The sequence below is a fragment of the Hibiscus syriacus genome, unplaced genomic scaffold, assembly GCF_006381635.1.
Source record: "Hibiscus syriacus cultivar Baekdansim isolate YM2019G1 unplaced genomic scaffold, ASM638163v2 tig00112027_pilon, whole genome shotgun sequence".
NCBI classification, from domain to species: domain Eukaryota; kingdom Viridiplantae; phylum Streptophyta; class Magnoliopsida; order Malvales; family Malvaceae; genus Hibiscus; species Hibiscus syriacus.
Window position 1 is genome coordinate 1 of NW_024063238.1, and position 27,241 is coordinate 27,241.

General features: G+C 35.2%; 3 protein-coding genes across 3 annotated transcripts; all 3 read right to left on the bottom strand.

Moving 5' to 3' along the window:
• Nucleotides 1-9,669: 9,669 nt before the first annotated feature.
• On the bottom strand, nucleotides 9,670-11,906 carry LOC120174170 (phosphatidylglycerophosphate phosphatase PTPMT1-like). Its single transcript, XM_039181116.1, has 6 exons — nucleotides 11,691-11,906; nucleotides 11,164-11,286; nucleotides 10,645-10,738; nucleotides 10,475-10,557; nucleotides 10,276-10,365; nucleotides 9,670-10,172 (listed from the first exon to the last, which is right to left on the bottom strand). The coding sequence occupies exons 1-6, from the start codon at nucleotides 11,889-11,891 to the stop codon at nucleotides 9,819-9,821; spliced, it is 945 nt and encodes a 314-aa protein (XP_039037047.1). The 5' UTR covers nucleotides 11,892-11,906; the 3' UTR covers nucleotides 9,670-9,818.
• A 4,050-nt stretch (nucleotides 11,907-15,956) lies between these two features.
• On the bottom strand, nucleotides 15,957-17,411 carry LOC120174171. The gene is made up of 3 exons (XM_039181117.1): nucleotides 17,312-17,411; nucleotides 16,480-17,248; nucleotides 15,957-16,269 (listed from the first exon to the last, which is right to left on the bottom strand). Exons 1-3 carry the CDS (start codon nucleotides 17,409-17,411, stop codon nucleotides 15,957-15,959), a joined length of 1,182 nt encoding a protein of 393 aa, XP_039037048.1.
• A 1,279-nt stretch (nucleotides 17,412-18,690) lies between these two features.
• On the bottom strand, nucleotides 18,691-20,223 carry LOC120174172 (homeobox-leucine zipper protein HAT3-like). The gene is made up of 4 exons (XM_039181118.1): nucleotides 19,859-20,223; nucleotides 19,407-19,717; nucleotides 19,235-19,314; nucleotides 18,691-19,054 (listed from the first exon to the last, which is right to left on the bottom strand). Exons 1-4 carry the CDS (start codon nucleotides 20,010-20,012, stop codon nucleotides 18,721-18,723), a joined length of 879 nt encoding a protein of 292 aa, XP_039037049.1. The 5' UTR covers nucleotides 20,013-20,223; the 3' UTR covers nucleotides 18,691-18,720.
• Between the last annotated feature and the right edge of the window lie 7,018 nt (nucleotides 20,224-27,241).

Here is a 27,241-nt window from a genome sequence, read left to right on the forward strand (position 1 = left end):
AACAATTAGATAAGAATTCCCATAAACATCATGTCGACACCTTGAGCAAACTCATTCCCGATCTTTCCAAGCTCGATGCACTGATGGAAAGAACTATAGAAGGTGGTCCCAAAGAATTCTTATATTCTTCGAGCAACTTGATCTTGATTACGTGTTGCTCAAGCCACCACTACCATGCCGCCAACCCCAGCTGTTGGTAATGATGTGATGCGGTCCTCAATGATGATGCCTTAGCAAACTGCCGCCGCCGCTCTGCTACCTACGAGAAATTCGAGAAGGATAATAAGACGGTACGAGGACATCTGCTCAGCCACATGTCAATAAACTATTTGATATGTTCCTTAGAGAAAAGAGTGCCAAGGCAATATGGGACACTCTCGACAAGAAGTATGGTGCGGATGATGCGGGGATCAAGAAGTACGTTGTCGGCGATGGCTCAAATTCCAGATGACAGACGACAAGCCAATAATGGATCAAGTCCATGACTATGAGAACTTAGTCGCTGACATCATCGCTGAAGGGATGCAAATGTGTGAGGTGCTGCAAGCCAAGTACTCATTGAGAAACTGCCCAAGTCTGGTCCGATTACCGTAACTCTCTTAAGCATAAGAAGAGAGACATTTCGCTGAAGAACTTGTGGGCCATATGAAGATTGAAGAAGCCAACCGTTTAAAAGATAAGCTTACTAATTCTATGAGTAATTATCTTTTAGAGCTAACTTGGTTGAGTCCAAATTTAAGAAGATCATGAAACGTGGGAATCAAGACAAAAAGACGAAACCACAGAAGGCTACCAACTTCAAGAAGTCAGGAAAGGCCAAACCGGAAGGAAAGACGTTCAAGTGTTATGTCTGCGGTTTACCTGGCCACAAGGCTTACCAATGCCAACACCGCTCAGACCGCCAGAATGACAACAAGCCACAGATGCACGTTGTAGAAGAAGATGATGAGATCATTGCTGCGGTGGTCTCAGAAGTTAATCTGGTGGAGAACAGTTCAGAATGGGTAGTTGACACTGGCGCTTCGAAGCATTTCTGCGCAAGGAAGGAGTTTTTCACTGAGTTCGAGGATGGAAACACTGGTGAACGTGTGTACATGGGGAACTCTAGCAGCTCTGAAGTGCTAGGCAAAGGCAAGGTTTACTCAAGCTGACTTCTGGTAAAACTCTGGCTTTAAATAATGTTCTGTATGTACCTGCCTTGCGTAGAAATTTGATAAGTGGTGGGCTTCTGAATAAGGCAGGCATTAAGTTAGTTTTTGAGGCAGATAAACTTGTACTTTCCCGAAATGGTGATTATGTGGGGAAAGGGTTTTTAAGCAATGGTTTATTTGTCATAGAAACTCAATTTAATGAAAATAAAGCTACCACTTCTGCTTATATTGTTGAATCCATTGATATGTGGCATGCTAGATTAGGACACGTGAATATTCATGCTTTAAAGAAATTAATGAATATGAATGTTCTGCCTAAACTAGACACAACTAGCTTTAACAAATGTGAGATTTGTGTAGAAGCTAAGCATACTAAACCTCACTTTAAGACTGTTTCTAATAGAAAGACTGAACTGTTAGAACTCATTCATACTGATCTAGCAGATTTTAGAAACATTGAAAGTAAAGGAGGAAAACACTACTACATAACTTTTGTAGATGATTATTCAAGATATACAAAAGTTTATCTCCTAAGAACTAAAGATGAAGCTGAAAACTTCTTTCTTATTTATAAGGCAGAAGTTGAAAATCAGTTAGATAGGAGAATCAAACGAGTTAGATCTGATAGAGGTGGTGAATATGGATCTAATTTCTTAAAGATATTTGTGAAAAGAATGGCATAATTCATGAAACTTCAGCCCCCTATTTTCCTCAACAGAATGGTATAGCCGAAAGGAAAAATAGAACTTTAAAAGAGATGATGAATTCTTTACTAATAAGTTCTGGGTTATCTGATAACATGGGGGGAGGCCATTCTATCGGCAACTCATATCTTGAACCGAGTTCCTCATAAGAAATTAGATTCTACCCCATATGAATTGTGGAAAGGATACGCTCCTAATTTACAATACCTGAAAGTGTGGGGGTGTCTGGCTAAAGTGGGCTTGCCAGACTTTAAGAAGTCCACCATCGGACCTAAAACCGTTGATGCAGTGTTTATAGGGTATGCTACGAATAGTGCTGCATACAGATTCATGCTTTTACAAGATTATTCTATTTGTGAATCAAGAGATGCTGTTTTCTTTGAAAATACTTTTCCTTTAAAGGAACCGAGAATAAATATTGAAACACAAATAGAATATATTCCATCAACTTCTTCTAGTAAACCTGCTAGGTCTTCTGAACAAATTGATTTTGAGCCTAGAAGAAGTAAAAGGCAAAGAGTTGAAACCTCTTTTGGACCAGACTTTATTACTTCCTTTATTTCTGAGATAAATGATTTAGACTTCATTTCAGATCCTATAGCTCAAATTTTTCTATTAGATGAGGATCCTAAAACTTTTGAAGAAGCTATAAGATCTATCGATGCTAGTTTTTGGAAAAGCGCTGTTAATGATGAACTAGAATCGATAATGTCTAATCATACTTGGGAATTAGTTGACTTGCCTAAGGGATTCAAACCAATCTCCAACAAATGGGTCTTCCGGAAGAAACTAAGGCCAGATGGTTCGATTCAGCGATACAAGGCAAGGTTAGTCGTCAAAGGGTTCACTCAAAGGTTTGGTTTAGACTACTTTGATACATACTCTCCCGTTACAAAAATCTCAACGATTCGTGCATTATTTGCACTAGCCTCTATTCATAAGTTGCAGGTACATCAAATGGATGTTAAGACTGCTTTCTTGAATGGGGATCTAGATGAGGAGATTTACATGGAGCAGCCACTAGGTTTTGAGGCACCTGGTATGGAAGGCAAAGTTTGTAGACTCAAAAAGTCACTCTATGGACTTAAGCAGGCTCCTAAACAGTGGTATGAGAAATTTCATAAAACTATTCTTAGTTTTGGTTTTGTTGTGAATGGTTCGGATGCTTGTGTGTATTCGAAGATGTTTGAAACTGAATGTGTTATCATAAGTCTTTATGTTGACGACATGTTGATTTTCAGTTCTAACATTGAGTCCATTAACAAAGTTAAAAATTTCTTGTCCACTAAGTTTGAGATGACAGATTTGGGAGAAGTAGATGTAATCTTAGGAGTCAAAATTACCAAAACTGAGAAGGGATTTTCTTTATGTCAAGCACATTATATAGAGAAAGTGCTAAAGAAATTTGACAGTTTTGATGTCGTCCCTGTTCGAACTCCTTATGACCCTAGCATACATCTAGTTAAGAATAAAGGAAGTAGTGTTTCCCAAACTGAATATGCTAAATTAATCGGAAGTTTAATGTTCTTAATGAACTATACTCGGCCTGATATTGCTTATGCTGTGAGTAGACTAAGTAGATATACTCATAATCCGAGTGGTGAGCACTGGATTGCGCTTAAACGCTTACTGAAGTATCTTAAGGGTACTGTGAATTGGAAACTTGAGTTTGTTGGCTTTCCTGCGGTATTGGAAGGATATTGTGATGCCAACTGGGTTTCTGATAATGATGAGGTAAGCTCTACGAGCGGGTATGTTTTTACTTTGGGTGGAGCAGCGATCTCGTGGAAATCATCAAAGCAGACTTGTATTGCTCGTTCTACCATGGAGTCAGAGTTTATAGCTCTTGACCTAGCTGGGCAAGAAGCCGAGTGGCTCAGAAGCTTGTTAGCAGATATTCCGTTGTGGGGAAGACCGACTCCTCCAGTTTCATTGTTGTGTGATTCACAAGCTGCGATATGTGTGGCTAAGAACCAAGCTTACAATGGTAAGAAAAGACACATTCGCATAAGACATGAATCAGTTAGACACTTGATAAAGAATGGAGTGCTCTCTTTAGAGTATGTGAAGTCGGAAAGGAACCTAGCAGATCCACTTACCAAAGGGTTAAGTCGGAAGCTGGTCCTAGATTCGTCGAGGGGGATGGGTCTAAAGCCCATTGGTTGAGGAATTCATGGTGGATACCAAACTTAGTTATCTAAGTTCCATGTGGTCAAACGAAACCATGGAAAGACTCATAGTGCACATTCCTACTGCCTATCCCTATGATGAATAATGTGCATGCCCAGGATGAGCTTAATTGCTCTTAATAAATTCATAGCCCAGGCTTTGGGTGGTCTTAGTGAGAAAGACTTGATGAATTTACCGATTTTGGCTGAATATCTATTCTTAATAAGTTCATAACCCAGAGTGAGTGGGTAGGAAATGATGAACTTACCGACAGAAAGGTTGAGTTTGTTAAACTCTTAATAAATTCAAATCCAAGTATTTGGATGGTTCTAGTGAGAAGGACTTATTGAATTTACCGATAAATGAGGTTGAATATTTATTCTTAATGACTTCTTAGCCCAGAGTTTGGGTGGTTCATTTATAATGAACTTGAAAAAAAGTCACCATACCCTTTGTGAGGTTGAGCTATTATAAAAGCTCTTAATTATTTCATATTCCTTTTTAAAGGGTGGTTTATGTTGAGATAAACTTGATGAAATAACCTATGTAAGTGAGAAGGGTTAGCCGCCTTCTATGAAAAATGTTGGGCTATTTTTCTAGCACACTTACTAGAATCCTGAGGTAAGATGGCCAAATATATACTTTTGTATATCTTACACATCGAGGACTCAGGTGGATGAAGGGGTTAGTTGTGTGTTATGAGTTTACCCTGATCTTAGAAAGTTCCAGACTAGTTTCACTTATCTAAGAGAAGGATTGCTCATCATCACTATGTACTAGTTCCAGATATGTTCACTAGTGCTTAAGCAACTAATCTCGCTATTACTCTTCTGGAAAGCTTGTTTTCGAGTTTCAGAAGATTTCTTTCGCATTAGTGGGGGAATGTTGGTAATGCTCAATCCCACATAGTGTTGGAAACACTATTGGGAATGGTATTTAAGGCTTGACATTCCACTTCCTTGTTGAGTGATAGAGAACAAGGGGGCTCTCGCGCACCGCCGCCGCCGTCCGTCCGTCTCGTCTCGGCTCGGCTCGGCACGGCACGGCACGGCACGGCTCGGCTCGGCTCGGCTCGTGGTCGTGGTCGTGGTCGTGGTCGAGGTCGAGGTCGTGGTCGTGGTCGTGGTAATACGTGTCTTCGACACGTCCGCGCGGATACTATCTTTTTAGAGAAAATTCTTGAGGAATTTCTCTTTGAAAGAAACAAATGGAAAATGTGAAAGATATCAACTGATATTTATAGGCTGCTGAGGACTGTTTGAATTTCAAATAATAACAGCTGAATTATTTTTTATCAGAAATTAAACAGTTTATTCCTAAATTAAATCAGAAACGTTAAGATGTACCTGGACTGATTTACAGCTTTGTACAGAGGAGACAAGCTGTTAATATCAGGAGTTACAGGAGTTATTTGATTTAATTCCAGGGGTTACATGATATAATTTCGGGAGTTATAACAGCTGAATAATGATACAATGAACCTGGACTATTTCTGAGTCAGGTTCATCTAGTCATTTCAGCTGTTACAAATAAGAGGTTTAATCCTGAAATTTTATGGACGACTTTAACCCTATTTCTAGCCTATAAATAGAGAGCTATATTCAGCTTCTCAACTCACTCCAAAACATTCACAATTCACTTACCAAAGTGTTTTCTAAAGTTCTCTCTGTGAGTTCTCTCTGAGTGCTTTCCGATCAGAAGTGCAATACCACCAGCAGTCCACTCCGGTTTCGGGTGTACGTAATTCGGAGCGACCGTGTTAACCTCGGGGGACGGTCCGCCTACTGCAGCGATTACACACATCGAGGCGAATTCGTTTCTAAGACAGTGGTTCTTACCACGACACGGTTTACGAATCTGTTCTTCTTAATTACTGTTTATATTTTCAGTCAGTGCTAACGGTGTAGTTTTGCAGTTCATATATCCAACATTCTCCTCATTGTTTTTCATTCCTTTTCTTTTCTCTGTTCTAAAATAGAATCTTGGTATGATATTTTGACAGTGTGGGTGAGAAGTTGCTAAGGGTTGTGGTTTTATAGGGGGAGGACATGAAACAATGGTGTCTTTGTTCAATACATTTCCATGAATGCTCCTCTTCCTCCGCCATTCAACTTGGACTATCATTTTAATCACATGTTATATGATTATATCCTTCTTTTACCCCCCGGAAACTGAATTATTTGTGTACGATTCTTTTAAATTAATAAAACAACAATGACCAAAACAAAAACATAAAATTCTTTTCTTATTATATAAATTTGAGTGAAATATTACGTATTGTAGACTTTCAATCATTTGATAATAAATGATTAGTTCTTTGTATATATAATTAGGGTTCTCAATTCTTTTATATTTATAATTAGGTCTACCAATTTTTATTTTCAATTTTTTTTTAGTTTTTTACCCTCTTCTTGTATTTCTCATATTAATTCATTAAATTTTGAATTAAATTTAATCATATTTTTCTCTTTTTCATATCTCATTATTCAATTTATTAAATATTCTTTAATTTTTAGTCTCTCTAATCTTAATCTAGCGATAAAGTAATACACAATTCTTTATATTTATTTATTATTCAAAATCAAGCTACGTATCATATCTAGATTCAATTTTTTATATTTATTTTCTCTTAGTTGTATTTAAGGTATTTACTTAATAAAATATTAAAATTAATGATGTGTTTTGTCAAAATTTAACCATTTTTCTATGGTTTATTTATGTCATATTAGGTTAATTTTTTCGAAGTAATGAAATATACTTTTATTTTATAAGGATCTATTTTTGAGTTTTTGTTCAGGATTGAAATATCTTAAACGGTTTTGATACTCGAATCTAAGACTTCAAGGGATAACAACAATTCCTTTAATTGTTAAGATATTTTGATATTGCATGAATTTGTATATTACATATTAAATGTTGCTTGTTAAAATCAGAATTCCATTTCACATGGGAAGACAATAATACGATGGAATTGTATGTTGTTCAGATAACGCTGTGGTGTCATGGTTGTTGTTAACGGTGAGTCCACATCTGCTGTCGCTTTTCGTTGGCGCTGGTGAGTCAAATCTGACCCAATATTTCAACTAAAATTGTTGGGTCAAATTATCCCTTTGACCCCATAGATTACACTTAAAATTAAATATACTTAAAACCATGGTTTTTAGAACCGGATCGGTTAGCGAACCGATCATGTTATCGGTTCACTGGTTCAACCGGTTGAACCGGTCCGACCGGTCGGAAGAACCGGACGACGTCATAATTATTTAAAAAATTAAATAAAAATATCAAAAATATTTAATAAAAAATATTTTTTTTATATCACAAGTCATATTCAAAGCAAGTCATAACATATATAAGTTAAAAACCATAAAATCAAGTGAAACAAAATGATTCAAATTAACTACAACACAATATTTAAGGTAAAACATATTAAATAATAAATATAATTATATAACTATAATTAAAAAATAAATTTGGGCTTAAAAAAATCATAACAAAATGATATTGTTTGGTTTAATTTAATTTTTTTTTAAAAACAATATCACATGGCTAAGAAACATAGAAGAACATCCCAAAAGTCTAAAGAGTAAAAATATGAGAACAAAACAATCTCACATTGCTAAGAAACATAAAAGCGCATCACAACTAACTTCTATAAATAATAGAGGTCATTTGGCATTCAAAATCATGGAGCCTTTTGGTGAGCACTGAGTGAACTATTCGTTCACTTCAATCAAGCTCGAATTTTAGGCTTCAATCAAGCTTCTAATTTTTTTTTGAGTTCAAGCCTTTTTGAGTTCAAGTTTCAATATTATATTTCGAGTTTGAGTTGAACTTGATAATTTTTAGCTTGTGAGTTTGAGTTGAGTTGAGCTTACTTTTAAAGTTTTCAAGTTCGAGTCGAGCTTAACAATACTCGAGTTCGACTTGGCTCGTTTAACAAACGACGTTGTTTGGTTTATTTTTTTAAAAAAAAGCAAAAATCCCGATTTTTTCCGGTTTTCAGCCGGTCCGGTTCAAACGGTTCAACGGTTCTGACCGATTCACTAATAGCGGTTCAACCGGTTTAGATTGAACCGGACTAAGCAACGATTTTCGGTTAAACCGACCGATCCGGTCGGATTTTCAAAACAGAGCTTAAAACAATGGATTAAGTACAGTAGTGCGTAGATTACACTTTGAGGATATTATTTCGTTGGCTCTCATAATTATTAAAAATCATAAAATGATTTCTTAATTATAAGTAATATTTTATTGAATCCCCTGATTATTAAAAGTTACAAATTGGTCACCTGACTATTCATATGTTTTAAACTCATCATTTTATGTTAAAAATTTGACGACCGTCTGAGCTAGACGTTAATATATTGATGGGGATATGATAAAATATAATCTTATAACTATTTGATTTGTATGTTGTGGACCGACTCTCCATTTATATTATGTCGTCGAGACATTATTTGAAACACAATGTCATCTAGTCAGTGCTTGAAAGTAATGACGATACAATATATCATTAAAATATGATTTTATTATATTTTAATCAACACATTAATGTGCAACTCAGACGATCGTCAAGTTTAAAAACAAACAAGTTTAGAACATATAAATAGTTGACTGATCATTTTATAACTTTAAATAGTTGATGACTCAACAAAACAACACTCTATAGTTGAAAGACTATTTTGTAATTTTTAATAGTCAAGAGACTCAACAAAATAATATCATGTAATCAGATGAACATTTGTGTACTCTACCCTAAAATAATCTATTCAAATTCAAGTTGACTTCTATAAAAATGTTAAACATGATTTTCCTGGCACCTTAAAAGAATTAATCAAATATCGGTCAAGCAAAATTTATCGACCGGGCATGACCCAAGACAATTAGGTGAGATTATTTAAATATTAAAAAATATTTGCTGGAATGAAAAAAATAAACTTGGAAGACTTTCAAATCCAAGTTGTATTGGCTTAGTTTATTATAAATAATTTCCGGGTAAACTATACGGATGGTCTCTTATATTTTCGGTCCGACTGATTTTGATCACTGGTTTAAAAAATCGTGATTTCGATCCTTTATGTTATCGATCCATTCAGTTTTGGTTCTTTGAGAGCAGGAAAAACTGTTAATTGTTTGGTTCTAGGTAGTGATTTAAGGATTTGTCTGTGAATACTGCTTTGTTATCAGTGTATTCAAAACTAGGTAGTCTCAAAGATGCAAGATTTGTATTTGAAAATATGCCTGAAAAGGACGTTGTGTGGTATATAATGATTTCTGCATATTCACAAGGAAAACCAAAGGAGTCGGTCAAGAAATTGAGGTGCATGGAAAACTTTGGGAGTAGAGCTTCTATGTTTATTGCTATCAGGAAGAAGAAGAATAAGAAGAGAGCATTTACAAACATGGAACACTTTCCTTGTCTTACACAACTAAACATTTTGCAGTAAAATTGAAGCATTTTCATGCAACACCCTGCCATTGCCAACCAATGAAACCAAGCATGCTTCCACAATCTCTATGCCTCGGAAAACATATGAAAACTAAACTTGCTCTATATCCTCTCTTCCATGACCCTGCTCTCTATCCCCTCTTCCATGACCCTGCTCTCTATCCCCTCTTCCATGACCCTCTCAACTTTCGAGTCAAACCGGAATCAAATATTAAATACCCCATTCTCTGGAATAACCGAACCGAAAACGAAATGAACACAAGGCACTTTGTAAAAACAAAATTGAAAAGTTTACACAAAAAAAGACTCAAATTAACAGCTTGACTTGATTACACCGAAAACTCAATAAACCCGAATGTCGATACCAAGACTGCTCAATAGCTTCCTAGAAGACTTTTCATCCGCACGGCAACGAAGCCATAGGCATGAAAGTTTGGCCATAGCCGAATGACTAGCAACCTGCAACCTGACAGACAGGGTTCCCTCACCCAACATCTCTTCACTCAACACATCTGTCTCAAAGCTAGTATCATATCCATCGAGGTCTGACTCTGTTACAACAACTACAGAGTCATCATCGAAGACGGCTGTATCCTCTTTTGCAGGTACAGTTAGGGTTTTCTTTACTATCATGCAGCAAGAGCTTACAGGCATTCCATTATTTTTCACCTTGTGGAGATAGTACTCTTGAACAGCCTACATTTAACAGAAATAGATAATATGAACCAAAAAAATCCCAGAAGTTATCGGCCACTTCAATAAGTGCAAAACAACATCGAATAAATCCAATAGGCAATACCTGCTGCTGTGCAGGAGCCAGAAGTACCCTGGGTCTGATAGATCTCACATATTCATAAGCTGCATCAGGTGTCATATGCCTGTGTTCCACCTGTGTTATATATACATATATATATGTGCGTGTGTGAACTTTTTTATAGGTTTATTGATTTATAAAGTAACTTGGAAAAATTAAATTTGACTTTTTACTCATCACATACCAGGTAGCAGAGGACAATGGTTGTGCTGCGCCCTCGACCAGCCTTGCAGTGAACATAAGTGGTCTTTCCAACAGATGAATTCTCTTCATAGAACAAAAAACAAGTAAATGTGCTACGACTTAACAGAAAAGAACACACCCTACAAAAAATAAAGGCAAGAAGAAACGTACCATGTATGAAACATACAGCTTGGCAAATATCGACAAATGATGGAGCAAAAAGATAGTCTCTTGTAGGAATCACCAAATGATCGATGTCGTGAGCCTACCGAACAAAAATAGTGAACATTTGATCTTTTAGGCATATCTATGACTGAATAACAAAAATGTTTCAGATAGAAAACTAGAAAGTAACATGAAGCATTTCTAAAATGCTTCTTCATTGAAAGAAATTAGCCTCCTTAACCTGCGAATTGGATATAAAAAAAATATCCCATTGACTCTGCTGTTCTTATCATACCTAATATACACACTACTACCTTGAAGATAAAGATGAAACCGTGTTCAACTTAAAGGGCTCTGGCTTCAACATCTGAACTTCCCACTCACTAAAAGATTGCTCAGATTAATTAGCTTTTCAAGGTTGAGTAGGTATATTTCCAATGAAACAACTATTATCTAAAATTTTGTGATTTTTCATTTGAACATATATCACGTTCCAAGATATAGCGACAACAAAATAGCACTCACATGATATAGCGATGTTGGGACCAGAGTTTCATATGGTTCATTTAAGGTCACAACTCCAGAGACACCAAGATCCTTCAACAGCGGAACATCGGCAGGGAAAGGCACAGCACCTAACAAAATAAACTGAACTCAAGGCAGTGAGAGAAAAAGAATTTAGCACATAACCATAAAACATGCATAGTCAGCATAATTCATAGCAAAACAAAAGCTTAATCAAAGAAAAGGTGGGATACAGAAAAGGATTTAACAGATATTCGCAAACAATCCAATTAACTTCCGTCATCACTCATCAGTATAATCAAACCAAACAACTAGGGTTCCTGGAAAACTAAGCTACATTCAACAAAAATATATATATGATAAATAAGATACAAACCCCTACTTCCCCCTTCCCTTGCCCAATAGCCGAACAAATTGCAACAAAAATACTTCAATAATTCATTGTTTTGAGGCATGATTCACTATATTTGTCAAAAGAGGGGAAACACAAGAGCAAATTAAATTTCATAAAAAATGTTATATTATACCTCATCAACTCTATCCCACCACCTAAATTCAGACTGGATCTTGTTCCTGACAAGATTGTACAACAACGTTGGATAAAAAAGAGCCCGAGCTCCAGCTCCCACAAAAACCCGCTTTGCATCCCAAACAACCAGGCTATCTCCACACAACTGACTCTGATCTTGATCCTGGTGCCCCCCTTCCTTCAATTCTTCAATATGCATATTTTTCTTTTCTTTCTTTTTCCTCTCGATTGATTCACAAAGATACATACATTTAAAAAAAATAGAGAGAATTACCGTTGAACCCTAAAATCAAACAAAAAACACTCAAACTAACAAGAAGATAAAGTATTCTTTGATCTAAATTACTAACTGGAATCTACAAAGAGAATAACATGGAAATAAGAAGAGAAAAAAAAAACGAAAACGACCATCGACTCAAACAGATGAAAACTTTAATCAAACAAAAGAAATTGAGATCTTAAAGCAATTTCCAACTATGGGAAGATGAAAACATGTTTGACCTAGAAATATGCATACTCTTGAAAATTAAGATAAAATAAAGGGGGAAAGAGAAATTTTCTGAGGGTGGAGGAAAGAAAATAAAGAAGAAACGCCAAGTGAAACGAATTCGAAATAAAAGGATTTAAAATACAAAGCATTAATTTTGGCCCTTTTCTTGCAGAGTCAGTTACTTTTTCCCTCCTCTCCTTTCTCCAACAACCTCCTAGGAAACTGACGCTCCGTAATTTAGATTTGGATTAAGGTGTAATTAATTTCTAATCTCCTTCATTAAGGAAACTCGAAAACCTAACGCCACAGCGGGGCCGGGGACCATCTTAAAACGACGACGTTATCCGGATAAAGTGATGACGCACCAATCTCGTGAACCAAATACTAAATGTACGTTTGGTTCACGGAATATAAGATTATTAGTGTGAATAAAAGATTATCAGTGGGAATAAAAGATTATCATAGAATAAGATTATTGGGAATATTGTATTTTATGTTTGGTTGGTTTAGCAGGAAGGTAAGATTACCGTGTTTGGTTAAAAGAAAAAAGATTATTAAAATATATATTTGAACAAATTACCTTATTATATATTTATTTTTTAACAAGTTAGAAAGTATTTATATATTTTCTTTAAAAAATTTAAATTCATAAAATATATATATATATTTTTATAAAATTAAAATATAAAAAGGTTTAATGAAAGGGTAAAATTTTATTTTAACCCCTGAACTTCATATAAAATTTTAATTATAGATTTTTTTTATAAATATAAAATAGTTTAAAGATAAATTTATAATTTAACCTTCGTAAAATTTTTATTATTCAATGACAGAATAAATATATTTTTTAAAGAATTTTTTTAAGGGCATTTTAGTCTAAAACACTGGTAATCCAACAATACCTAAAGAAATGGATGTAATGACATTCCCGGTAATATACCCAAAAAATCCACTATTGGTAAGGTAAGATTACCGGGAATGACATTCCCGGCCAACCAAACGGTGAATATGGATTTCATTCCCATGGGAATTTCACATTCCCCCAACCAAACACACCCTAAGGGTGCGTTTGGTTCACAAAATATAAGATTACCAGTGAGAATGTAAGATTACAAGGGAATAAGATTAATGAGAATGTTGTATTTTGTGTTTGGTTGGTTTAGCAGGAATGTAAGATTATAGTGTTTTGTTAAATGAATAAAAGATTATTGGAATGTATATTTGACCAAATTGTCTTTATTATATATTTATTTTTTTAACAAATTGGAAAATATTTATATATTTTCTTTAAAAAAATTAAATTCATAATATTTTTTACAAAATTTAAAATATAAAAAGGTTTAATGAAAGGGTAAATTTTTTTTAACCCCTAAACTTCATATAAAATTTTAATTATAGATTTTTTTTGTAAATCTAAAATATTTTAAGGATAAATTTGTAATTTAATATTTGTAGAATTTTTATTATTCAATGACAAAAGAATGATATTTTTGAAGAAAATTTTTTTAAGGGCATTTTAGTCCAAAACGTCGGTAATGTTGCAATACATAAGGAAATGGAGGTAATGACATTTACATTAATATACTCAAAAAAAATCTACTATTGGTAATAAAACATTACCGGAAATGAGATTCTCAACCAACCAAACATAGGAATGTGTATTCCATTCCCATGGGAATCTCACATTCCTTTATCCAAACACCCCCTAAGGGGCTGTTTGATTAAATCAAAATGATTAAGCGCTGAATGATTCAATTGCCTGAATGATTCAAAGGTCATGTATGAATTAGCTCTGAATATGACATGTTGTTTGATAATAGTTCTGAATCATTCAGAATGTACTTTAATGCTGAATCATTCAACAGTGTTTTGCTGAATCATTCAGCAGTGTTTTGCTGAATCATTCAACACAGTCTTCATTCAGAAGTGAGAATCAAACACGCTGAATGTTGAACGATTCACCATTCAACAGTAAACAAACATTCCCTAATTCTTCGATCTTATTATAATTCAATGAGAAAATGGTTGACGTGTATAACTGTTCCAGTGGGATAAAATATTAAATTTATTAAGAACAAATAGGGACGAAGCTTCTTTAGGGATTAAAGGGACCTCGATTCCCATAAAAAATTATACATTCATTAAATTTTGGTTTATTATTATTTTTGTTCATGTAAAATTAAATATTTAAATTAAAAAATATAATTTTCTTTAAATAATTAATTAAGTTAAGAGCAAATTAAAGATGAATAATCTCATGTTTCAAAATTTTTGATCTAATAATGATTTAGATCATTTTAAGTTTAAATATTAGACAAAGACATATTATTTTCTGAATTTTGAATATAAATACTTAATAAGTCATTATATTTTTGTTAAAAAATTCAATATTTCAGCCCCTATTAAAAAGTAATATTGGCTCTGTCCTTGAGGTCAGGAGTTTAAATTTCGACATTTGCGAATGAAGTAAATTGGGTTTAGAGAGACGCACTTATCTCTGTCGTATTTGATCCAGATTAGTCGATTTATAAATAAAAAATGCGTGGTTATAAAAAAAACAAAGTGGTTGACGTATTTATTAATATAATTCAGTCCAAAAAAATATGATTTCTGGTAGTCCATTTTATGTTAATACTACAAAATAAACCTAATAATGATTTCTTTTACTCGTTTTTAACTTTCTCAATAATATATTTTTGTTTTTAGAAAGAGAAAATATATCTTATTAATTTGTTTATAAAGATCTAAAAAATTTACTGACTGCATAAGATAATATTTTTTATTCATTATTTAATTTTATTTTATAAAAAATTAAAAATATATTAGACCATCATAACATAATTATATAAGATTTTAATTAATATTCTAATAATGAATTATATTACGTTCATATCAATTTATATAGTGAGACATGAGAACAGTAAAATAATAAGTTAAATGTTATTTATTTATAGTCAAAGAAATAACTTTTCTATAATTTTATTCAAAGATAATATAGTTTTCTATTTTTTATAATAAATAATAACATGGTGTAGCTATCGAAATATCAAATTGGTGGTGGTTGGTTTGAATTTACTTGCCTATTTACATTTTGGAGAAAGTTGGTATCAATTTTTTTACTTCATTTAGTATGAATTTGAAATTAGATGAGAATTTGAAATTTTCAATAACGATTGCCTCCCTCGATCCATCCTTAGTTAAAAGTGATGATTGAATGATTTGTACATAATTATTTATAACTATATAGTTAATTATATTTTTTAAATTTGTTTGGGAATTTGAAATTAGATGAAGAATTTGAAATTTTCAATAACGATTGCCTCCCTCGATCCATCCTTAGTTAAAAGTGATGATTGAATGATTTGTACATAATTATTTATAACTATATAGTTAATTATATTTTTTAAATTTGTTTGGGGTTTAACTATTGATTTTTAATCTATTAAATAATTAATTTAAATAAAATATTATAAAATTCTATTTTAGAGATGAACCCTCTGACCTAATTTTCATCCTAATAAATTTGTTATTTAATGACTTTTAAAATTCTGAACCACAAAATAACAGTTGCCGAGCATAGTGAATTAGTGATAGAGACATTGTTATGGTCATATCATTCTCATCCATAAAAGTAAAACTCAATGAATTATTCAAAACACGTTGTAGCAATTGAATATATGGTTCTGCATAAACTTGATCAAACAAAGAGAGAAAATAAATCTTATTTTCAAATTTCACCTATATCATGTCAAGTAAGACATGATAGAATAATTTTCATCTGAAAAAATTACCAGATGGCTTGAGCCCTTTTAGTGAATCAATTGATGTTGTTCTTTGAAGCCTAACCTGCTCTCTGAACTTGGCTATGAACTCACCAGCCTTCCTATCAACCACATAACTATCACTTCCCGCTACACTCAAAGTCCCGGATATGGTTTCTTCATCCGAGCTTACTCGGAAATCTTCATCCGAGCTTACTCGGAAATCTTCATCATCTTTCTCCGACTCCGAACACTCCCGTTGTTCTCGGTTCTGGTTCTTGGAAAATGTCGGGTTTTGCATGCTAGAGTTACCTCCAAGATATTGCCTTTTGAACCCAACTGAGAGATTATAATGACCGAAATTCAGCTAACTTTCACCTCTGGTATTGCCACTACCTCTAAAGCTCCGAAACGACTTTCGTCTCGAGGAAGCTTTAGAGGGAGCTACTGGTTTTGCATCAAATTTCAGGGGATAATCTGAAATCCGTTCTTTAGTACCATTTGATGAATCATCCTTTTTGTTGTCACTGAATTACTTCAATTCATCGGAATTCAGTGATTCCGGTGAACTAGAATGTGAGGGAGATAAGCTACTCGGTGAATGTGGACTGAGTTCCGAATAGAAAGACCGTGATTTGAGTGATTGAAATTGAGTTTCATCAACTGAGAGAGGCCTAAAATGAGAAGCCCGAGTGGCACCGCCGCCGCCAACTCTTTGTAGCATCCTTACAGATCTCGACCGCCAAGGGATCGGAGAATCCAAAACATCATTCTCGTTATACTTTCCTTCCAAACTTTCAGACCCTAAATCACTAGAACTCTCACCTTCACTCTTATCAGAACTATCAGACGAATCCACCACATTTGTACCAGAGAACTCACTTGATCCAGTGCCAAATTCAACCCCGGATTTTAAGCTCCTAACAGGCAACCCCAAGGGTTTATGATCTACAAACGAAACCAATTCACAATGCGGTCGAGCCAATACAACCATGTGTTCCCCTAGAACGCACTTTGAACTCCAAGCTTGAACAACATTTTCCACGTAAGGGCTCTCAAAGCTACCATTTTTAACATTAAAAGACCCAGCTTTGCCATGTACACTATAGCATATCGAATGATCAAAATCATCTTCAAAAACAGACGAAAAATGGGAAATTCCAGAAGCATACGAGTGAGAATATTCATGACTAACATTATCAGCATTTGATCTACGACCAAACAAGCCATAAGAAACAGCAATGCCGATGAACAATAGATGGAGGAGTTCCCAAAACTTGTTGAGCACTGTTTGGTTGATGAAATCTGGAGTTTAGGGAGGGAACAATGGGATTGCGATGAGAACGAAAGTGAAAAACAGGAACTTACCAAGAAAACGGCGCGTGTAGTTATTACTTCTATCGTTTCTGTGTATGGGGTTAGCCTTTGTGGAGGGTCTGGTCGGGAAGGGAGGGTATAAATCCGCCATTATTAAAGAACAAAAGCTTCTCTGATTCAGCTTGTTTTGTTGGGTTTCTCTTCTTTTTGGTGAAAACGAGGATAAAAAGAGGACACTTAACAATACTTTGATTGCTGCAAGAAAGGAAGACTTTGAAAACAAGGAAATAATAGTTCGGTTGCAAAGAGAGTCCAGTTAATTAAAATAAAAAAATTAAGAACTATTGTACTAATTTCGGGACCGTTGAATCAAATGACATAATTGGCCTTTTACAACGACATTGCATTGTCGCTCTGTTATTGGACCGGTAAAGAGAACAACCGTGGTCCTTTTGGGTAGAAGGTTTGAACCACGTCGTTTCAATGGATTTTCCTTAATTATACTGGTATGTACGTCCGTAAAAGAATGGAATTGAGAATTGCCAGTTCGATTCAATTTAAAATATGTAAAATTATGTTCAACTCGGTTAAAAAATTCACAAGTTTAAATTTGTCAAGTTTAACTTAAACTCAAAATAGAATGAAACTCAACTCAAGCTCGTAAAAATTTAAACTCAAAATATTCTCATATAATTTGAATGAATCTCAAACTCGAGTTTGAACTTGAATCTTATATATACAAGTCTTATATTGTATTTTCTTATTAAAATAAATTTTAAATGATAATATTATTAATAATTTAATTTTAAAATTTCATTTTTTTCAAGTTGTTGGCAAGTTTCTCAAGTTGTATATGAAGTAGCTCACTTCGACTCTTTAAGAATTTAAGTAGAGTTTGAGTTCGAGTCAAACCTATTCGATTCAAGAATGGTCCAAGTTTTAATCGAGTCAAACACGAATAATTCACAATTTATCTAGTCTCATTTCCACCATTACTAGTATGTCCCTCTTTGATAATATTTTGGAAATAATACCTTTTTATATTTATTTAGTTAAATTATACTCATGTAATTTTGTTTGAAAAATATTTATCTTTTCAATAAAAATGCATACGTAAGAAGTATACTTTAAAAGCATGATTTGTAGGTGTATCTTTATTAACGCGATAGATTTTCCAGACGAAAACTTTAGCGTTAACGTCATTCATAAATAAAATGAAAAACAAAATAATAAGAAAAAAACATAATTTTATGTGTACGGGATAACTGAACAACGACACATATGTAGAAGTCTTAATATCCATCGACTTACATTGCTGAGTATTCTCCGATAAAATGTTACATGTATGGGGACACAACTGCTTTCAAGACGTGCACATTGTTCCTTAAGATCCATGAGAAGCTGATTCGTTCCCTTGGGGACACTATTTTGGTGGTATCTGTTCTCCAAACATATTCAAACTATGATCTAGAAGCAGGGTCATTGAATGATTGATGAGTAATGGGCAATGGCAATGCGGCCCAAGGACTAACGGACACCGGTCGTTGACGACCGGGACCCAGGTGGTGATGCTTTGGGGTGGAGGCGGCAGAAGATGAAGACGAAGATACACGTTCACAAGAAGGGCACATGGTGAGGGTTGTGGGAGGGTTGATGCGCATATTAAGCTGTGGAGAGAGTTTTAATGCTCTAAGCTCTTGCACTTCCTTCTGCAACCTTCTGTTTTCCTCTGTCAGATTGTCGCAACATCGTTTTAGATACTCACAGTCGGCTTCCGTCCGCTTCAACTTTGTCCTGTGCGTGCACCAAAGAAAATGCTTAATTGTCCACTTTCCATCATAATACCCTTAGCTATTAGTTAAATAATGTTGTTTCCCGTAAAAAATCGGGTTCGAATAGTTGCGTATGCCATATGCAACATGTAGGATGTATAAGTTGTAATCACTCGGATTATTAAAAAAATGATTAACTTACCTTGCTCTTCTGTTCTGGAACCAAACCTCCACTTGCCTAGGCCTCAGATTCAATTTCATTGCCAGTGCCAACTTTTGCTTCTGTTTTTGAACACAACCACTTCGACATTCACTTCAAATATCGAATTCTTGAACTGCCTATATTTACTAAAAGACAAAAACAATTAACTAACTGGATTAAGGGTGCTGTGTTCCTTGAAGGTTTCTTCAAGCACCACCGACTGTTCCTTTGAAAGCCTAAGCTTCTTCCTCGAGGCATCATCGTCGCCTCCGCCGCCATCTTCATCGTCACTGGATGGAGAACACGAGGGTCGCTCAGCCTCTGTTTCGTCACCCACAGGGTCTCTCTCATTTCTCTTCCCACTTATATTAGAATCGGCGCTGTTGGGCGAGGAGATCCCACCTTCCTCCTCGCATTCAGTCGTTGCTGGTGCTCGGTTCACATCAATTCCACCAAGAACCGATCTTGTATCCAACTGTCGTTCTGCAGGCATATGGTTAATCACAAAACGCTAAAAAAATGTAACATGACAAACCCCATTGGCAACATAACGTCAATAAAACATCAGATCTTAGCATATTAAGATTTCATGTAACTAAGAAACAGAAAAAAGATAAGAAATACCAGAAGACCGAAACAGCTCATTCCAAATGTTCCTCTGCTGAATGTTTTGCATGCAGGGTGAAGCTAAAGGCATGGGATTTAACTTCAAAGAAGGTTGATTCTGACCACATCCCAATCTCAAACTTAACCCCAAACCATCATTTTTGTCCCCCATCTCCTGTCCTTTTTTTCCTCCTCCTTTCTGGTTTATCTCCCTAGTGTGTTTGGTTTATGAGAAAAAGCAAAACAGAAGAGTGTAGAAAATGGCTTGAGCTTGAACAGCCTTTTGGTTTTGGTAGAGCACAACGGTGAAAGGATGGGACAACATATATAGAGATAAAACAGAGGCAGACAAAGAGATAGAGAGAGACGGGCAGAAATTCAAATCATGACTTATGTCAGTGACCATATTGGCTCAATCATGATTTTATTTAACCCTTTTTCTTTCTTGGCTCAGCTTGCAATTGCATGAATCGACTCAACGCTAGTTTAATATCCCATTCAACCATGATTCAGCTAGCTAGCTACACTTTGAAGGACGTGTAAATTGTACTGTAAGGTTGTCTTGGGGGAGGTTATTGGGTTATAAAGCGGCTTTCTTGCTCGTTGACTGATGAAAAATGGGATAGCAAAAGCTAGTGTAATCCCCCCACAGGCTGGGACCACGATCTTTTGAAAATCCGTCGGATTTGATTGTAAATCATGCGCACAGCAATCTCTTACCCGCCTAGAAGGTGTCCTTCGATGGGGCCCTGAGTAGCTTTTTACCTGCATGCCTACACCAAATCACGAGGCTAATGAACGTGTGGGGGTCAGCACTGTTGTCTTGTCCCAAGGCCAGTGAACGCGTGAGACCTGATTTTAATTTTGGAGATGGCCTGGATGGATAGGGAGCTGCCATGCAAAAATGGAAATTGCAAATTAATGCCCATTAACACAGTTAATATTGCTCCAAAACTCAAAACATACTCGTTCTAAAATATGCTAATTACAGATTCTCATTGATGATCGACAAACAAGATCTCCGGAATCAATCATTCAACCACAAAGACAACTGAGATATGTAATTTGGTATAATGTAATTAGTATCAGCAAACTCCTGCTTTAACCAAATCTTTGTCATAAGGGAACAAAATATTCATCTTTAATGATTATCTCTCTGATTTACACGTGATGTGTGCTTTTACTTCAAATCTTCCACTTTTTCCTTTTTCATCATTATGCAATGCATTGCATTTGCATGCAACAGGAGAAGAGTTTGGAAATTAGGGTATGTCAGGTTGAGGAGGGAAGGGTGGAGGTCACGTGGGAGAGTAACCTGGATCCACGTGCATCATCATGTGATGGATAGTAAAAAGGTGAAAAAAGTTCACAAGTAGATATTATCAAATTTTATTTTTTCAAATAGAATCATATCTACAGAGAAATAAAGAAGGTGTTTAAATCACCTGACGTCTTTATGAAAATATATAGAAGACTCAACATCTTCTCCAAATAAATATATGAAAATATATTATATCTTATATTTACCGTTAAAGACGATGGATAATCCAACTGACTTCTCTAAATACTGTAGCATCCATCTCATTTAAACAAATAAATTTGTACCGCTCCTTACAAAAAAAAAATTCATTTCTACAACGCACTAACCAAGCAAGTTTTCATTTGATGGATATTAGGGATGGCGTTCCTGTGAGTGTCACTTTGTAGCCTCTTCACAATCGAGATTAGAAATGGTTATGAGTCGGGTATAATTGAGGCTTTGACACCTATGTATCTTATATAAGAGTTAAATATTTTATTCATTTACACCCTTATCCTCATATGCCTTTTCAATAGAACTTCGATGTTATGGGCGCAATGCTAGCTAGGAGTGCTAATTAGTGCGTAAATGAATCGAGCTTGAACTAATAAAGTTACGTTCATGTTTGTTTGTTTATTTTTGAAAGTGTTCATATTCGGTTCGTGTTTGTTTAAAACTTTCATATCGTGTTGATGTTCGTTTATTTATTGTACATGAACAACGTTCGTTTAATGTTCGTGAACGTGTTTCTTTATATGTTTATGAATATGTTCATTTAGTGTTTATGAACATATTCGTCCAATGTTCATTTATATGTTCCATTTTTAGTGTTATCCTTTCATCGGAAAGCTAAAGAAAATGGTAAAATTATGCCACTAGTGCTAAAACTCTTTAAAATTCACAATTTAAATTTTAACTTTTATCATGTGTTCACTTTAGTCCCTACCTTCATCAATATTTAAAAAATAAAATAAATAAAAGGAAAAGAACTGGGTAAACGAGATTGTTTATGAACATATATGAACGAGTCGATAAACGAGCTCATAAACGAATCGAACACACATATGCTCGTGTTCGTTCATTTATTAAATGAACCTAAATACTTTTGTTTATAATTATTTATTTAGCTTAACAAACAAATAAACGAACGCTATACGAACGGTTCACCGAACTCTCTGTTCATTTACACCTCATGCTAGAAAAATTCTAATAGAAACTGATGCTAAGACCATTATTATGATGATGAATATCTGTCGAACCATTAGCCCCTTACTATGTAATATGAAACGTGATTGCAGGATACAACTTGAGCACTTCGAGCGACACCATCTGAAGCACACATTCATAGGGAAGCATATGTGCCACAAGGATAGGAAGCGGCATGATAAGCCCAGCTTTTGTTGTATTTTCTGATAATAAAAAATAGTATCAATGGGCATTAACTAAAGGAGCACAGATTCTTCTTCTTCATCAGTTTCATTATCTCAATCCGCACTGTTAACAAACAAATCAGGGGAAGAACAAGAATCTATGGCATTACCGTTGACAAATCATTAAAGTTGCTAGTTTGCAATATTAGTAACACCAGTCTGGCCGCGTGATTGCAGAAATTATGTATGAATAAAAGAAGGATCTATATAAATTAAGTTTGAAGATCTTTACTAACATGGATGGACCGAGAGACGACCATCGTCCTCCAAAAAATTTAAATATTTCAGATATTCTTTTATTAAAAAATATTTTCCTCCCCTAAAATTTTTTAAGTTTACTCCGGTAGAATTTAACAAATAAAAGGAAAAAAAAAATGGTTAGCTAAGTATGAAAGCAACAATTTTCATGATGCCACTTGAGTTTTAACACATTAAAGAAAGACGTGAGAAGTTTTGGTCTTCACCTAAACAGATAAGTCGATGGTAAAGAAAGAGTTGAGAAGTTCCATGGGTTGCTGCACTAAACAGACTAAGTCAAATGTTCTAAACAAACAAAATAAGATTACCTTTTATTAACGGTTTGGTGTCTAAATAATTTTTTGTTAAAAATAAGTGTCTATCGTTTTCTCACTTATACTTTTAGGTGTCTATCGTTATATTTTTAAAAAAAAATTAAACTTTTTAATAACAAAAATATTATTTTAAATAAACTTAATTTATTTATTAAAAAAACTCAAACTTTTAATGAAATTATAAAAAACTCTAAAAAACTAAAATATCTCATTTTAACTCTCATAACCAACTGTCGTCGGCCATCTCCGCTACCATCGTTGCCGAACACTTGGATTTTGATAGAAATTGTACGGTGGTTCGAATGGTGGTGACGGTGTGGCTTATGGACGTTGAGATCAATCAGAATTGACAAAAAACAGTGATTGTGACTTAAAATCCGATGAACATTTGAATGTTTATCTACGGCAAATGATGACACTTTACAATGAAAGGCCAACGGGGTTTTGATCAGGGGTCGACGACGATGTCGATGAAGGTGACGGTGATGGTCGAACGGTGATAATGGAAATGGGAAAGGGGATAGGGAAGGGGAAAAAGAGAAGGGGGAGAGGGGGACACGGGCTGTTTCGGTTTTTTTTAATAAATTTTTTTTATTTTTTATTTTTTAAAATAAATTTCCAAAATTATCAGAATGTGACACGTGTCACTTAACTATCAAATTTAACGGCCGTTACGATCTAGGTACCTAAAAGTGCTCCGATGAAAACGTTAGACACCTATTTTTAGCAAAATTTCTTTAGCACTATAACGTCTTTCGAAATAAAGTTTAGACAATTATTTTTGTATTAAGACTTTATTAACACAACACAATAAAAAATAAATATTTATTACAGTCATTACATAATCGATCTTTATTATACGTCAACAAACAACAAACGGAGGATCTTGATATTTATAATTATTATAACATAATTATAACAGAACGTGCAAAGTAAATATTAATGGGGAACTTAGTCACAGAAATGAGGGTAATTTGAGCTTCAACGATCAAGGTATCGTTCATAACAAATCCCTTGGATTTTTCATGCAGGTCACCTAGCCGTACAGCCATTTGATAACCCCATGATTTGTTTGCGACCAAGAACCACGCCTTTCCTGAAAAGAAGAAGAAGAAGATCCTATAATATAATTTGTGATGAGACGTGTGTGTATGTATATTATTAAAGCATTACCAAATTTTTCAACATGTTGATCTCGAACCCGCAACGTATATTGTGCATATACTCTTCCTTTAGGTGGAAGGGTATCAGAACCAGATAGAACCAGATAAGCTGAAAGCCAATCTCCCTTTGCCTTGTCATCACCTTCTGGATAAACCTTAATGTTCATGCAGGAATGAATTCAAGTAAAAATAAAATAAATTGTATTATGTCAAATATGATTTGGGGAATTGAAGTAGGTACCATTTTCTTCCTCCAACAGTGAAGGGCTTAGAGAGATAATTAGTCTCTTTGAGTATAGAGAAATTCTCCAAGTTCCAAGTAAGAGTATAACGGTCAGGGTTTTTTTTTGGTTAAGTAATTTATATTCATCCAAAAGAAAAGCAGCATAACTGCTACAAAGAACAATCAACATACTAGATCAGACCTTAATTAGTAAACAAAAATCTATTAGCCTCATCATTCCTATGTATACAATTCCTATACAACTTGATTTTTACAGCCTATTTAATCCTATATACAACTATGCCAACTGAACGAGCATGTCCTCTAAAACACCTATGGCTACGCTCCTCCCAAATGTAGTATAAGAAACCAGTCCAAGCCAGCTTGAGAATTTGCACTCGGAGGGATTTACCTTTCAGGTTAACAACCAACCAACTAAGGCAGTCATCCCAGCTTTGCACGTCATGACGAATCCCACATGAAGCTAAGATAGTCCTCCAGACTTCCTTAACGAAGAAACAACCTGTGAAGAGATGGTCACGGGATTCTAGATCCGATCCACACAAAACACAATCAGTATCCGCAATCAAACCAAATATGGCCAACCTAACCTTAGTAGGTAGTCTGTTGAGAAGTACCATCCACGAGATAAGGGAGAACTTGGGGATATGACCAGGGAACCAAACAATTATGTGCCAATTAACCTTCTCCCTGCAGACTGATGTTGTCCCAAATCTAGCTACCTGTAATGTGGCACCAGGGAGTACCAGGAGAAAACAACCTCCTTGCCTCTTCTCTTAGCCCCAGCAGCTTCTTCACAATCTAGCTGAAGTGGCTTTTATAGTCAACATCCCAGAAATTCACATTTTTAAAACAGTACTCGCACAACCATGCAATCCAAAGAGAGCCATTGTTAGCCAGAATATTTTTAATAAGCAACAAGCAGCAGGTTTTATTCCAAAGGGTTAGGTCCCTTAGTCCCAAACCCCCCTATGATTTTAGTGAACAAATCTGACTCCACCCCACACATGCTCCTCTAGCAGGGGAGTCACAGTCTTTCAATAAAAAACGCATGCAAATTCTCTTTATGTCCTTAATGATCCCCTTAGGGAGAATGAGTTGCCTGCTCTAATAGTTAAAGATACTAAAGAGGACAAACTTAACGAGTTGCAATCTTCCACCAAAACTAAGCATCTTAGAGGACCATTGACTAAGCTTCCCTTTGATTCTCTCCAAAAGAGCAGCGCAGTCCTTGCTAGTGAGCTTACAAGTGACCAAGGGAACCCCGAGATATCTAACTGAAAGATGTGCCACCCTAAATCCAATAACTGAGTGAATATGATTAAGAGCGCTATCATTCAAGCCACAAGCATAAAGCTCGGTCTTCATTGCATTCAACTTAAGACCAGATAAATCATAAAATTTCTCCAAGTGCTCATAACACCCAAATAGATTCAAGGGAGCCATGACAGAATAATAGCAAGTCATCAGCAAAACAAAGATGGCTAAGTGAGAGTCTCTTACATTTGGATGAAATCTGAAGATTCTTTGTTTGGTAACATCATTCAAAAGAGATGAAAGAACGTTCATCGCAATGATAAAAAGATAAGGGGATAAAGGGTTCCCTTGTCTAATACCCCTTGCCCCCTTAAAAAACCCACCAAGCTACTATTCAAACAAACCGATAACATAGGGGTAGTAATACAGACTTTGATCCAATTACAGAACACAGAGGGTAGCCCCATGGCCTCAAGAACATAAAGCAAGAAAGACCAATTAATAGAGTCGAAAGCCTTCTGCAAGAAAATCTTGATTGCACATCTAGGAGAAAGGCTCTTCCTAGAGTATCCTTTCACTACCTTTTGAGCTAAAAGGGTATTATCAACAATATTCCTTCCTTTGACAAAGGCGGACTGGTTATGAGAAATCATACCAGGGAAATAAGGAGTGAGCCTATCAAAAGTATTCTAGTGATGGTTTTGTAGACCACTGAACATCAAGAAATAGGTCTAAATTCCTTAGCCAAACATGCATTTAAGGACTTGGGGACCATAACTAAGGCAGTAGCATTAAAAGCAGGCAACAAACAAGATGTTTGGAAGAAATACCTTACAGTAGCAATGAAATCACTGCCTACAATGTCCCAGGCAGCTTTGAAGAAGCCAGAGGTGAACCCATCAGGGCCTGGGCTTTTGTCTTTCCCCTGTTTAAACAGGGCCTCTTTGATCTCATCATCACTCACCTCCTTAATAAGACAAGTAGCAGCATCCACAGGGAGAGAATATTTCAGCAGATTTTTCAAGTTATCAACAGAACAACCTTTAACTAATGGATCAGGAGTGCCTATGAGATTAGTGAAATAATCCATTAACTCAGTGGCCATTCCTTCGAAGGAGTCATAGCTCTGCCCATCCTCGTCTTTAATAATTATGATTTATTCATTTTCTTGTTGGATTGGACCCTTTGGTGAAAGAACTTAGTGTTCAAATCACCTTCCTTCAGCCAATGTACTTTGGCTTTCTGTTTGAAAAAATCAGATTCAACAATCTCCAAGTCAACTAAATCAGCATGAATTCTTCTTTCTTCCTCAAAGCTTCTCTGGTTCGTATGGGTCAGGTTATGAATTTGCATACGCTCCAATTCAACCCTCTTGGTCCTGACCCTACAAGAAATATAAGAGAAATATTCCAAATTGAACTCCTTGAGAAGGCTT